At 31.5% G+C, this 15,000-nt stretch overlaps 1 protein-coding gene across 1 annotated transcript in view; it reads right to left on the bottom strand.

Moving 5' to 3' along the window:
- Positions 1-3,392: 3,392 nt before the first annotated feature.
- LOC137636186 (MAP kinase phosphatase with leucine-rich repeats protein 1-like) overlaps positions 3,393-15,000 on the bottom strand; it is a 12,005-nt gene continuing 397 nt past the window's right edge. Inside the window, exons 2-10 of the mRNA XM_068368591.1 lie at positions 14,506-14,649; positions 13,791-13,891; positions 13,075-13,414; positions 12,392-12,532; positions 11,656-11,972; positions 11,112-11,262; positions 9,938-10,116; positions 5,438-5,603; positions 3,393-3,640 (exon numbers count right to left, since the gene is read on the bottom strand). Coding sequence (XP_068224692.1) covers positions 3,464-3,640; positions 5,438-5,603; positions 9,938-10,116; positions 11,112-11,262; positions 11,656-11,972; positions 12,392-12,532; positions 13,075-13,414; positions 13,791-13,891; positions 14,506-14,649 — 1,716 coding nt within the window. The 3' untranslated portion in view covers positions 3,393-3,463. The remainder of the gene's footprint in view (positions 3,641-5,437; positions 5,604-9,937; positions 10,117-11,111; positions 11,263-11,655; positions 11,973-12,391; positions 12,533-13,074; positions 13,415-13,790; positions 13,892-14,505; positions 14,650-15,000) is intronic.

Raw genomic sequence — 15,000 nt, forward strand, 5'->3', positions numbered from 1 at the left:
ACTCCTACATGCACACCTTCACATACTCCTACATGCACACCTTCACATACTCCTACATGCACACCTTCACATACTCCTACATGCACACCTTCACATACTCCTACATGCACACCTTCACATACTCCTACATGCACACCTTCACATACTCCTACATGCACACCTTCATATACTTATATATACACATTCACATATATACCCACATTCATACATGAGAGAGAGAGAGAGAGAGAGAGAGAGAGAGAGAGAGAGAGAGAGAGAGAGAGAGAGAGAGAGAGAGAGAGAGAGAGAGAGAGAGAGAGAGAGAGAGACTGCCCCGATGTATATACAAATATAGCAGAAACTCAGTTTAGAAAAAACGACCCTATAAAAATAAATAAATTCTTCGTATTCATCACCATGAAGTCAATCTTTGTGTATCATCAAGCAATTCCTAATTGGTCCAACACGTTCCCTTTCCTTTATTCAACTTATCAATAAAGCAACCCATTTTTCATACTTATGTTGATTGATTGATAAGATTTTCTGGCGACATACACGAGATATAATTCCGTGGTTTATTTCAGTTTACCCTAAATAAACCAGCTGGCCACATAAACCGCGACCATGGAAATGGGAAGGAAATTATAGCATACATTTAAACTAAAATGTAAGTAGAATCATAATTACATTATATTTTGCCATTTAATAACCTTATCTAGAATTATATTTTGCCATTTAATAACCTTATCTAGAATTATATTTTGCCATTTAATAACCTTATCTAGAATTATATTTTGCCATTTAATAACCTTATCTAGAATTATATTTTGCCATTTAATAACCTTATCTAGAATTATATTTTGCCATTTAATAACCTTATCTAGAATTATATTTTGCCATTTAATAACCTTAGCTAGAATTAAGTTTTGCCACAAAATATGTACAACGATTACAAAATATATATGAAAAAGTAAAAACTATTTAAAAGTTATAACCATGTGGTAGAGAAAACCAAAATGGCAATTTAGGACACCGCATTTACGATAAAATCTAGGCCTACTCTAAAGTTTCTTCATGATCATTATTAGTAGGCCTACATGTCTAAAACCATTCTTATAAGCCTATAGACACAGGAAATAAACAAGATGTTAAATACAACGTAATAATTATGGGTTTACCAACTTTCCCATATTAAGTAATGGAGTTACGAGCGCCTTTTAAATAACGCAATTATAAGGGAATAGAATGCTTAAACGCCAAAATATTCTAATGTGTAAATACAGTTATATTATGTGGTTTAAGTAGAAGGAATTAAAGCCAATGGAATATAATCATATATATTCTGAAATTCATTTCGAGAATGAATGAAAGGCGGTAAATTGCTTCACAACAATTTGCGGTCCAATTGCAAAGTTAATTTGGGCTAAAATAAGACAATTTCTCGGAGAATCAAGAGATTCTATTGTAAATAAAAGAAAAATAACAAAAGAATGATGTCTAAAACGGGATTTGGATAATATAGTTAAATTTTGTAATAGGAAAATATAGAAAAAAAAATATGTATAAAACAATTAAAACGAAATTATAGAAATATACCTAACTTGAGTCTAAACTGTTGTTTACATTCAACACTTCAACTGCAGATTGATGATAAAATTGATTGACAGTTTGGGCCATAACTTTCACAAACAAAATAAAAAACTGTCAGCTTTCAAAAGCACAACCGAACAGTCCACTACTTGAAGACAGTATGACGACTTTGGTAAATTTACTTAACAAAATCCCTTTCCAATATACTGTGAAATGCCAGCGTATAACTGGACTCAATTGGTTGTTAAGTAGTATGCTAATTAACTATTATAGACAGCGTTCAGTTATCTGTAATGTAGCGTATAACGGAAAATATAATAAAAAAACAAGTTAATGTTACTGTATAATTTGTTTAAAATCTTCATGCAAGTTCTCGATATATATATATATATATATATATATATATATATATATATATATATATATATATATATATATATATATATATATATATATATATATATATATATATATATATATATCATAATAAGCTAGTTATAAGCATGTAGTTGGACTGATCTTGGAAGGTCTCGAGAATATATAGAAAACATCGTATTAATTAGATAATAATTTTGGGGATAAAATGAAAATCTTGATACACAAGATTTATTTAGAGCGGTTTAGGCCTATTACTAAGTTGTTATGTATATAGGCCTAATACCTTAATGCATTCTCCAATGGTTAAAATAAAGGAAAAATCTAGGCCTACCCATTTCTTTACCAAACTGTCTTATGTAGACCTATATCCTATGAACCTTAACCGTATTTCATAAATATTTAAAATGAAATATTAATAATTTATAATAGAAGAAATTTTGGAGTTATTTAATAGCATGTACGGCATTTCTGATGATCGGAGACATTTATATAACAGGAAATATGGGCCTAAAGTATTTTTTTAACCTTTAAATTTCCGTGAGCAAATGAGTATGCCTACAGTATAGTCTTTTGTAACAATTTCTCTTAACTGGTTTCAAAATATATATCCGGAATTGATTCACTGATAGACTAACATTGCAAATCTTGATATAGCTAGAGTCGTAGGCCTAATATAGATTTCCTGTTCAATTTTGCCATAGATTTTATATTTTAGTATTAGGCCTATCTGTTATATTTTGGAATTTTCTAAGAAATATAACATTGTCATACAGTTCAAAAGGGAAATTACTCCCTCAGAAGGGGAATTACTCCACCAGAAGGGAAATTATCCCCTCAGAAGGGAAATTACTCTCTCAGAAGGGAAATTACTCCCTAAAAAGGGGAATTACTCCCTCAGAAGGGAAATTACTTCCTCAGGAGAGAAATTACTCTCTCAGAAGGGAAATTACTCCTTCAGAAGGGAAATTACTCCCTCAGGAGGGAAATTACTCCCTCAGGAGGGAAATTACTCCATCAGAAGGGGAATTACTCCACCAGAAGGGAAATTATTCCCTTAGAAGAGAAAATTATCCCCTCAAAAGGTGAATTACTCTCTCAGAAGGGAAATTACTCCCTAAAAAGGGGAATTACTCCTTCAAAAGGGGAATTACTCCCTCAGAAGGGAAATTACTCCCTCAGAAGGGAAATTACTCCCTCAGGGGAGAAATTACTCCTTCAGAAGGGAAATTACTCCTTCAGAAGGGAAATTACTCCCTCAGGAGGGAAATTACTCCCTCAGAAGGGAATTACTTCCTCAGAAGGGAAATTACTCCCTAAGAAGGGAAATTACTTTCTCAGGAGAGAAATTACTTTCTCAGGAGAGAAATTACTTTCTCAGGAGAGAAATTACTTTCTCAGGAGAGAAATTACTTTCTCAGGAGAGAAATTACTTCCTCAGAAGGGGAATTACTCCCTCAAAAGGGAAATTACAAAATTACTTCCTCAGAAGGGGAGTTACTCCCTCCGAGGTGGGAGTTTAGTTCCAGGCGCATCGAGACTTGGGAGTCCCCGAGAGATTCAACGAGTTCGAACTGCTGGCGGAGAGGCGTCGGTCCAAATTCTGAAGTGTCCTTTGGAATCCTGTGTTCAGGGACACCTCAAGACATCCTGATTTCACGAGGGATAGAGCTTTGCTGAAGGACATTCCGTACATCTGTAATTATGGGATTTGGTTAATTACATTGCCAGTTATATGTCTTGGTTGATGACATAAACGTTTACATTGCATTGTTAATTACATCAATCAGTTAATAACATAACCGTTGATATGGCATTGTTAATTACACCAGCCGGTTAATAACATAACCGTTGATATAGTACTGTTAATTACATCAATTGGTTAATGACATAAACGTTTATAGTGCATTGTTAATTACATCAATCAGTTAATAACATAACCGTTGATATGGCATTGTTAATTTCATCAATGGGTAATGATATAAACGTTTATATTGCATTGTTAATTAAATCAGTTGGTTAATGATATAAATGTTGATATTGCATTGTTATTTACATCAATTAGTTAATGACATAAACGTTTATATTACAGTTAATTACATCAATTGGTTTATGGCATTATCAGTTATATGGAATGGTTAATTGTACCATTATATCAACAGTTATATGGAATTGTTGATTATATCACCATATCAACAGTTATATGGAATGGTTAATTATACTATTATATTAATAGTTATACGAAATGGTTAATAACATCAACAGTTATATAGCATGGTTAATGACACCCATATTTATATCGCATGGTTAATGGTTAATGACATCAATCGTTACATGGGATGGTTAATGACATCAGCAACTATATGATTTGGTTAATAACATCAAAAGTCATATGGTATGGTTAATAACATCAGCAGTTATATGACTTGATTAATGACATTAACAGTTATATGACTTGGTTAGTAACATCAACAGTTATGACTTAGTTAATAACACCAAAAATTACCTGACTTGGTTAATAACGTCAAACACATAACGGTTAATGACATCAATTGTTATATGACTCGATTAATGACACCAACAGCTACGTGGCATTTACACTTTTATGATCATGTTAATGACAATCATAAGAAATTCTCAATGAAATCTATACTTAAATGCCCTGGTTAATGACATTTAAGCAATAATGACAGTTATATGAAATTTTTAACATCTTTACTTCTATGGTTGATGACACTTAAGCAACATGTTTAATAAGTAAATAATTTATGTAGCAAGCTTGTTGATAATTATTATTATTATTATTATTATTTGCTAAGCTACAACCCTAGCTGGAAAAGCAAAATGCTATAAGCCCAGGGGCCCCAACAGGGAAAATAGCCCAGTAAGGAAAGGAAAGAAGGAAAAATAAAATATTTTAAGAAGAGTAACATTAAAATAAATATTTCCTATATAAACTATGAAAACCTTAACAAAACAAGAGGAAGAGAAATTAAATAGAATAGTGTGCCTGATTGTACCCTCAAGCAAGAGAACTCTAACCCAAGACAGTGGAAGACCATGGTACAGAGGCTATGGCACTACCCAAGACTAGAGAACAATGGTTTGATTTTGGAGTGTCCTTCTCCTAGAAGAGCTGCTTACCATAGCTAAAGAGTCTCTTCTACCCTTACTAAGAGGAAAGTAGCCACAGAACAAATACAGTGCAGTAGTTAACCCCTTGAGCGAAGAAGAATTGTTTAGTAACCTCAGTGTTGTCAGGTGTGTGAGGACAGAGGAGAATCTGTTAAGAATATGCCAGACTATTCGGCGTATGTGTAGGCAAAGAGAAAGAACAGTAACCAAAGAGAAGGATCCAACGTAGTACTGTCTGGCCAGTCAAAGGACCCCATAACTCTCTGGCGGTAGTATTATATGCTAATAAGTAGATATTTATATATGTTTGTTGATAATTATATGATATATGGACGTAAAGAGAGTCCTGGGAACTTACTGTCATAAGGTAAAGGATGATGACGGCTGGTGCCCGGCTTTTACCCTCATAACTGTGGACGAGGACATTCTTACAATGCTTGCGCGATCCTTCAATGAAACTGTTGACGTCATCCATGTATTGCGCGATGTCGATGTCTTCAGAATTAGGGATGTTGATACATAGTCTGGAAGTGAAAAAAAAAGTTAAAAGGGTAAAACTAGAATTATATATATATATATATATATATATATATATATATATATATATATATATATATATATATATATATATATATATATATATATATATATATATATATATATATATACTGTATAAACTGTATTATAAAAAGACCAATTCTCCTGTATTCTGAATTTAAGCCATTGTTTTAATTATGTTTATAACAAAACAAACATTTAAAAAGGAAATTTAATCCAATAAATAACCAGTATATTGCTATTTTACTGTTTTTTTTTTTATATAAAATCAATATATATGAACTCAAAAAACCTTATCTCACAAAATATTCGAAATTATAATGATAATGTCAATGAGAGAAATAATGATGATAATAGAAATTACACAAAAAAAAAAAAACATATGGTAATGATAAGATAAAATAAAAGGAACCTTAGAGCGTTTGAATGAAATTACTCGCGTGAATTTAAATTTTTTGCCAACAGCAATCCATAAACCAGAGGAACCTTCTCGCCTTGTGCATTTTTTAGCGGGAAATATCTGGCGTCTCATTGGCTGATTCTTTCTCAGCGCTGATTGGTGGTTGTATGTGACGTCATACAACTGTACAATAACTATACTTATTGTATATAAATCCTTACTTAAAAATTACAAATATTATGAAAATAAACTAATGATATATATCAAATTATTAATAAATAAACAATGAATGTTTTTAATGTGTATAAATTAAATAAATACGTCCTATTCGAAGGCTTACTTAACCATGTTCTGGCTACGATGTTAGATGTGCGTACGTGCGTCTGTTACACTGTAGTAAGCTACAAAACCCACCAATCACAGCTGAGTAAGATATAGCCAATCAGAGGACTGGAATATCCCGCCATAAGTGAGTTCCTGGGTCGAAAAACCTGCCCGAATTTTCTCGAAATTATTTTAGGGACGAAGCTGAAGATTTTAATTTTTGTCTCTAAATGTGTGAATTAAAGATATAATCTATTCAAAATATATATTAGAGGGACAATGATACATTCTGATTACTAAAATCATTATTTTTTTTATTCAGAAAACATACGTCTTTGTGACGTCATCAAGAAAAAGATAACTTTGCCTCTGTTCACTGGTTCACGTGAGTTATATTGTTAATTAATCATATCGAGCTTAGATAGTGAAGTACCTACGTAAATGTAACTCGTATTTTGTTACATTTCAAATATGATGTAATTGGATAATGATTACCAAATTATGTAGAAAATATGTCGTCATATAGGTAGGGATATACCAACTGTAGGCCTATACATACATATTTTCATTTAAATGATGATCCAAAACTGCAAATTTTATGGATAAAAAATTCAAAACAATAAATTTAGTAATAAAATGGTTGTTAGATACCATTGCTGTATGTATGTATGTATGTAAGTATGTATGTATGTAATAATAAACGCGTAGAAAAAAAGGTTCCTTAACTAGAGCTACTGAATATCTCGTGTGAATTTGATTCATTTACCAACAGCAGCTCATAAGACAGAGGAGCCCTCTCACCTAATGCGTTTCCTAAGCGGGAAATATCTGGCGTCTCATTGGCTGATTCGTCCGCTGCTGTGATTGGTGGTCGTGTGTGACGTCATAAAATCTTGTAATTTTATGAATTAATACAACTGGGTTGAGGTACAATACCTATACTTATTGTATATAAATCATCACTTAAAAATTACAAATATTATGAAATTAAACTTATGATAGTTATTAATTTATTAAAATATAAACAATAGATGTTTTTGATGAGTATAATTTAAATAAATACGTCCCATTCGAAGGATTACTTAACTGTGTTCTGGCTACGATGTTAGATGTGCGTGTGTGCATCTGTTTACGCAGTAGTAAGCGAAGGTAACAACCAATCACAGCTAAGCAAGATACAGCCAATCAGAGAGCTGGAATATCCCACCGAGAGTGAGAGTTCCCAGGGCTTATGAGTTGCTGTTGGAAAAACCCTGCCCGAATTTCCACAAAATTGCTTCGAACGTTCTAGCCACGGGGGACGGACTTAAACTGTTTTTTGTTTTTAAGGGAATTTAGAGAAATATTTTCTTCAAGATATATAAAGACAATCCCTTATAAGATATTTTCATAACATATTTTATAAGGAAATATTCTAATTACTAAATAATTATTTTTATTCAGAATATTACGTCTTTGTGACGTCATAAGGAGGACGATGAATCTTAAAAGGTTGTCAACTTGTCTAAATGACTGATTAAATCTGTTTGCTAGTTTGAGTGAGGTATTGAGTAAACATGTGGCTCATATTCGATATTCAAATAAATATTAATTTATAAAGCTTATATAGTGAATTAGGAACTATAGTACATGGCTGTAAATAGTATTTTGTTAAATTTCCAGTATGATGTAAATTATTCGAAGGAATTATTGACAGTTTTTGGTTAAGATGTTAGATGTTTGTGTGTGTGTGCGTTTGTGCAAGAAGGATAGTGAATAAGGGCAACAACCAATCACAGCTCTTACTTATACATTGTTGTACGAATAACTATAGGCCTACTGAATTTCAATTAAATTACCTTCAAACATTCTAGCCACTGGGGACGAAATATACACAGTCCTTTAAAAGATGTATTATAATGTATTCTATAAGAGGAATGAAATAATGATTTCTAAATCATTATTTTTTATTAAGAATAATACGTCTTCAAGACTTATACGGTGTAGGATGAATACTTGATCAATTCTGTTTGCTGGTTTGAGTGAGGTAGTACGTGGCTAATATAATTAATATTTGATATTCAAATAGATATTATTATTGTATCGAGCTTAAATAATGAAGGAACTGCATGACTTATTCGTATTTTGTTGCATTTTAACTAGGCCATAATGTAATTATTCGATTAATAGGATGTTTTCGGACATATTATGATAGTGAACGTAAAGTAATAGTAAATGTTTATTCCTTTACATAATGCTGTAGTCTATAAAATAAATGTTTATATAAAAGTATGTCTTATATTTAGTATGACCTCCATTATTGCCAGCGTGGTTTTTTTTTTCTTTCCCTTCTTTTTTGTATTGAATCTACTAAAGTTTGTCAATAATTATCCATTTGTCTTTTTGGTCTTAAATGAGTCCCATACTGATAGGATAATGGTCATGAGACTTTGCTGGACAGACTATTATTATTATTATTATTATTATTATTATTATTATCATTATTATTTGCTAAGCTACAACCCTATAGTTGGAAAACCAGAATGTTATAACCCCAGGGGCCCCAGCAGGGAAAATAACCCAGTGAGGAAAGGAAGCAAGGAAAAATAAAACATTTTAAGAACAGTAACAACATTAAAATAAATATTTCTTATATAAACTATCAAATTTACTTAACAAAACAAGGTGAAGAGAAAATAGATAGACACTCCAAAATCAAACCATTGTTCCCTAGTCTTTGGTAGTGATATAGCCTCTGTACCATGGTCCTCCACTGTCTTGGGTTAGAGTTCTCTTGCTTGAGGGTACACTCGGGCACGCTATTCTATCTTATTTCTCTTCCTCTTGCATTGTTAAGGTTTTCTTTTATAGTTTATATGAGAAATATCTATTCTAATGTTGTTACTGTTCTTAAAATATTTTATTTTTCCTTGTTTCCTTTCCTCACTGGACTATTTTCCCTGTTGGAGCACCTGGGCTTATAGCATCCTGCTTTTCCGACTAAGGTTGTAGCATAGCAAGTAATAATAATAATAATAATAATAATAATAATAATAATAATAATAATAATAATAATAATAATAATGATATTATTATTATTAATATTATTATTATTATTATTATTATTATTATTATTATTATTATTATTAATAATAATAATAATAATAATAATAATAATAATAATAATAATAATAATAATAATAATAATAATAATAATAATAATAATAATAATAATAATAATAATATTATTATTATTATTATTATTATTATTATTATTATTATTATTATTATTAATATTATTATTATTATTATTATCATTATTATTAATAAAAACGATAACGATAACAATAATAATAATAACAATAATAATAATAATAATAATAATAATAATAATAATATTATTATAATTATTATTATTATTATTATTATTATTAATAATGATAATAATCATAATAACAATAATAATAATAATATTATTATTATTATTATCATTATTATTATTATTATTATTAATAATAATAATAATGATAATAATAATAATAATAATAATAATTAACACATATACAGTCTTTTCATCCACACACCCTACCCACTTACCTGGTTCTCAAATGAGCTGTTTCCAGGGCACAGGTACAAGGACAAATGGACTTGCTGGCAGAAGGCACCTGTGTTGGCATCACGTTAGAGAGGTCAACGACACATTCGATGTTCAGTCTGCAAAGCAGAGGTTCCGAATAGGCGGCTTTGATGTTCCCCAGGAATAGGCCGTCGATGACCTGAGGGCGAGACGCGCGTTATTAGGTTTCGCTCTTAAGCGCGTATTATTATTATTATTATTATTATTATTATTATTATTATTATTATTGTTATTATTATTATTATTATTGTTATTATTGTTATTATTATCATTATTATTATTAAAATGTTATTGTTATTGTTATTATAATAATAATAATAATAATAATAAAATTGATGATGATGATGATGATTATTATTATTATTATTATTATCATCATTATTATTATTATTATAGTGATAATAATAATAATAATAATAATAATAATAAAATTGATGATTATTATTATTATTATTATTATTATTAGCCAAGCTACAACCCTAGCAGGAAAATCAAGATGCTATAGGCCCTATAAGGACTTTAACAGTGAAAAATAGCCCAGTGAGGAAAGGAAATAAGGAAATGGATAGAATAGTGTGCCTGAGGGTACCCTCAAGCAAGAGAACTCTAACCCAACACAGTGGAAAACCATAGTACAGAGGCTATGGCACTACCCAAAACCAGAGAACAATGGTTTGATTTTGGAGTGTCCTTTTCCTAGAAGAGCTGCTTACCATAGCTATAGAGTCTCTTCTACCCTTATCAAGAGGAAAGTAACCAATGAACAATTACAGCACAGTAGTCAACCCCTTGAGTGAAGAATTTTTCAGTCAGCGTAGTCAGGTGTATGAGGAAAGAGAAGAATGTGTAAAGATTAGGCCAGACTATTCGGTGTATGTGTAAGCAAAGGAACAATGATCCGTAAACAGAGAGAAGGGGTCCAATGGAGTACTGTAGGACCAGTCAAAAGACCCAATAACTTTCTAGCAGCAATATTTCAACTGGTGGCTGGTGCCTTGGCCAACCTACTACCTACTGTAGAAGAGTAGTAGTTCTGAAAATTGCTGTGATGGTATAATAAGAGATAAAATGTGCCCACTGAAAAAAGAAATATACAAAATAACAAAATCCCAAAATAGTTTTATTTTCACGCACCTGACATATATTTCCATCCAGAAAGTGTGGGCTTCTCTGCACGTTCACAATTTGAGTGTCACTGAGATGTCTAGACTTGGAATAGGATGACGATTTCTTTCTCGATTTTAACCTGTCCTTCTTTCCGCCATCTTGGAACTCCTTATCGACTCTGGTGAGGGATATGAAAAACAATGTATATATATATATATATATATATATATATATATATATATATATATATATATATATATATATATATATATATATATATATATATAGCCGCACTTCAAATAGGAATAATTAAGTGCTAATGTATCTTTGAAGATTATACAGTCATATAATAAGAATCTTTAGGCCACAAATAAGGATATTTTGTTGGAAATAGCAACAGAATATCATAAACATTCAGTAGCTTTAAAAATATAGAAATAATTTATAATTAGTCTCTTTATAGAAGAGAGGAAGCAGGAGCCTACAATTTTGATAAGTGGTTATTTGACTAACCTCTTGAGAGAAGAATGAATTAGAAAAAAAATAAAAAAATAAAAACATAGGCCTATACCTGGATGAATGAGAAGCAGCAGCCTTTTTGCTTCCATTTTTGGATTTCTGTTTGACATCTTGCTTTTCATAAACATCTTCAAGTCCACCATTATCAAAAACATCTCCATCTTTCGATTCGATAGACTCAACTTCGTTCTGCGCGTCACTTCTCACGTCATCGCTCGTCTTACCGGCAACTGAATCTTGTTTTTCTACGTGGGTTCCTTCAGTAGTTCTGGTTCCAGGTTCTGGATTGGGGTGCTGGGACCTAGACGGATTTTCCAGTCTCTGTTGAACGATTTGTTTGGTTTCCTCGAGTTTCGCAAACTGGTCCGCCTTACGTGAATAAGAATGAGAAGAAGAATACTAATTGGATTTGATTTTTATGGAATTGGGTTATATAAGCCTGCACTGGGTCTTGTTTGGCAATTGAGTGCCTGTGTGAGATTGGAAAGGTGATAAAAAACAATAAAAAAAAAAACCTAAAAATTGTTAAGAACTACGATATTTATAATATTTGCCTCGCTGACCATGGATTCGAAAACGTGCAACTTCTATTGCAAGGGATAACATGACACAAATATATATATATATATATATATATATATATATATATATATATATATATATATATATATATATATATATATATATATATATATATATATATTTAGGCTGAGATGAGTTTTAGTGTCCTTTTTGGATGATTCAAACCTAGGTGATAAAAGTTAAAATAAAGGATAATAGAGACTAACCATCATATCTAAGCTGAGAATATGCTCTTGCGTGTCTTCTGTGTTCTCTTGGTGGGGAGATTCGTTGAGTTGGAAGATCAGTTTTGGGCTCACTGGTGCCAAGGAACCATGAGGTGTTGATGAGGAAGATTGACCTAGTACCTATGTGATGGAATATTCATTGTTAGGTCTGATGATAATAGATGTTTCTATCTATGCAAAGATAGTAAAAGGAAGAGTAGAAAGCTCCCCTGCAAAAGAGACACATCAGTCAGCGCTACCTATTGACAACGCGTCAAACTAAAGTTCACTGTAAAAAAAAAAAAAAAAAAAAAAAAAAAAAAAAAAAAAAAAAACATATCAAGCCTTGTTTATTTTGGAATTCAAGTCCTTGACAGTGGTACACTACTTTACATATTGATTTTCCATAAAATATGCAATTTTTCAACCATAAATGTATCCATCATTATTCAGTGGTAGTAACATAATTCATATAAAGCACTTTTTTCCAGGGGCAATGTGTTAACAGAATACTGAACTGATCAGCGCCATCTGTTGCCAATGCAGGCAAATGCTTACAGGAGTTCCAGACACTCGCCTGTCTTCCTTTAATTGTCTTTTCTATTTATATAACAACTACCCTAACAGTAATGATAATAATAACTCTGATAGTGATAACAAAAGAACACCAAATACTCATCAACCTTCAGGTAAGAGATTCCTTTAGAGGAGGATGGGAATCCTAAGTCCTGCATCTTCCGGGAGTCTCTCTTCGACATGTGCTGCTCTAAAGGCAGGTCCGTCGGAGGCGAGGCTGGCGGCAGGCAGTCAGGCGTGGCCCTGGATGTTGCCGAAAGATTTTTGGACTCTTGGTGATCAAGGTTTGGTCCTACCGAGGACCTGCGAGCCCCTTGGTGATCTAGGTTTGGTCCTACCGAGGACCTGCGAGCCCCTTGGTGATCTAGGTTTGGTCCTACCGAGGACCTGCGAGCCCCTTGGTGATCTAGGTTTGGTCCTACCGAGGACCTGCGAGCCCCTTGGTAGCTATGTGGAATTCGTGGATAGATATCATTACTTGTGGAAAAGAGGGGAGCCGTTTTAAAGATATACATCGACTCTAGTACTACTAATAATCACAATGTTATGGAGATTGAAGAGCTAGAAGGTATACAGTACAAGAATGAGAAAGGAATGTTTGAATAAATATTTATAATTATTTAAATAAAGTCATAATCCTACATATTGATATGTAGATTAAAAAATATTCAAACTATATATTTTCATTTTGGCTCATATTATTTTCGCAGCAGAATATTATCTAAGTTAATATTCATATTTTTGTGATATGATAATTAATCAATTTAAATTATTGAAATTAACTGTTTTTCATTATAAGAAATAATAAGTTTTGATTATTTACCTGAAGTTGGTTGACCATCTCAAAGGGAACGCCCCTCCAGCCGAGTGAGGTGACGTTCTATAGGCAGCGAGGGTTTCTACATCAGAGGGCTTCCTGACGTTCTATAAGGATAAATGCTATCATTTTCAAGGTAATTACCTCAGATTTGGGGTAACTTTGCTCGATTTAAGGAAATTTCTAGAGTAATGGTAATTTGATTTTTTTTTCCATCAGGTAATTGATTAATTTGAAGTTCTCTGACATCCTGACTTCAAATCAATCATTCAATGACCTGATTTTTTTTATTATAGAGTAACATTTTGTAACTAAAATTTATCTGGCTTTCTGTAAAACGAAGAAGGATAAGTGCTATAATTTTCAAGGTAATTACCTCAGATTTGGGTAAATTTTGGTTGATTTAAGGACTGGTACTGCTAATAGCCACAACAAAATAGAATCTCATTAAAAGAGATATATATATATATATATATATATATATATATATATATATATATATATATATATATATATATATATATATATATATATATATATATATAGATAGATAGATAGATAGATAGATAGATAGATAGATAGATAGATAGATAGATAGATAGATAGATATATATATATATATATACTGTATATATATATATATATATATATATATATATATATATATATATATATATATATATATATACAGACAAGATAAGAATATAGAATATTAACTTACAATAATGCTACTTTTCCGATTTCTGGGCGCCAGGTTGGGACACGAGTAAGAAGCCCCGCTTCTATGAAGTGCCGATTCAGTCTCGCTCCCCGATTCAAGAAGAGGAGTGCACGTATCCCACCGTGTTCCCACCTGAACATACATCTGTGGAAGAGTTAAGAGTTCTCTTGCTTGAGGGTACACTCGGGCACGCTGTTCTGTCTTATTTCTCTTCCTCCTGTTTGTTTTGAACTTTTTATAATTCATATGTAAAAGATCTAGTTTAATGTTGTTACTATTCTTAAATATTTTATTTTGATTATTATTTCTCTCGTAGCTTATTTCTTTTCTTATTTAATTTCCTCACTGGGCTATTTTTTCCCTGTTGGTTCCTTTGGGTTTGTAGTAGCTTTTCCAACTAGGGTTATGTCTTGGCTTGTAAAAATAAAAATGAAAATAATAATAATAATAATAATAATAATAATAATAATATTAATGAAAATGAAAATAATAATA

This window comes from Palaemon carinicauda, unplaced genomic scaffold (genome assembly GCF_036898095.1).
Source record: "Palaemon carinicauda isolate YSFRI2023 unplaced genomic scaffold, ASM3689809v2 scaffold247, whole genome shotgun sequence".
Taxonomy (NCBI): domain Eukaryota; kingdom Metazoa; phylum Arthropoda; class Malacostraca; order Decapoda; family Palaemonidae; genus Palaemon; species Palaemon carinicauda.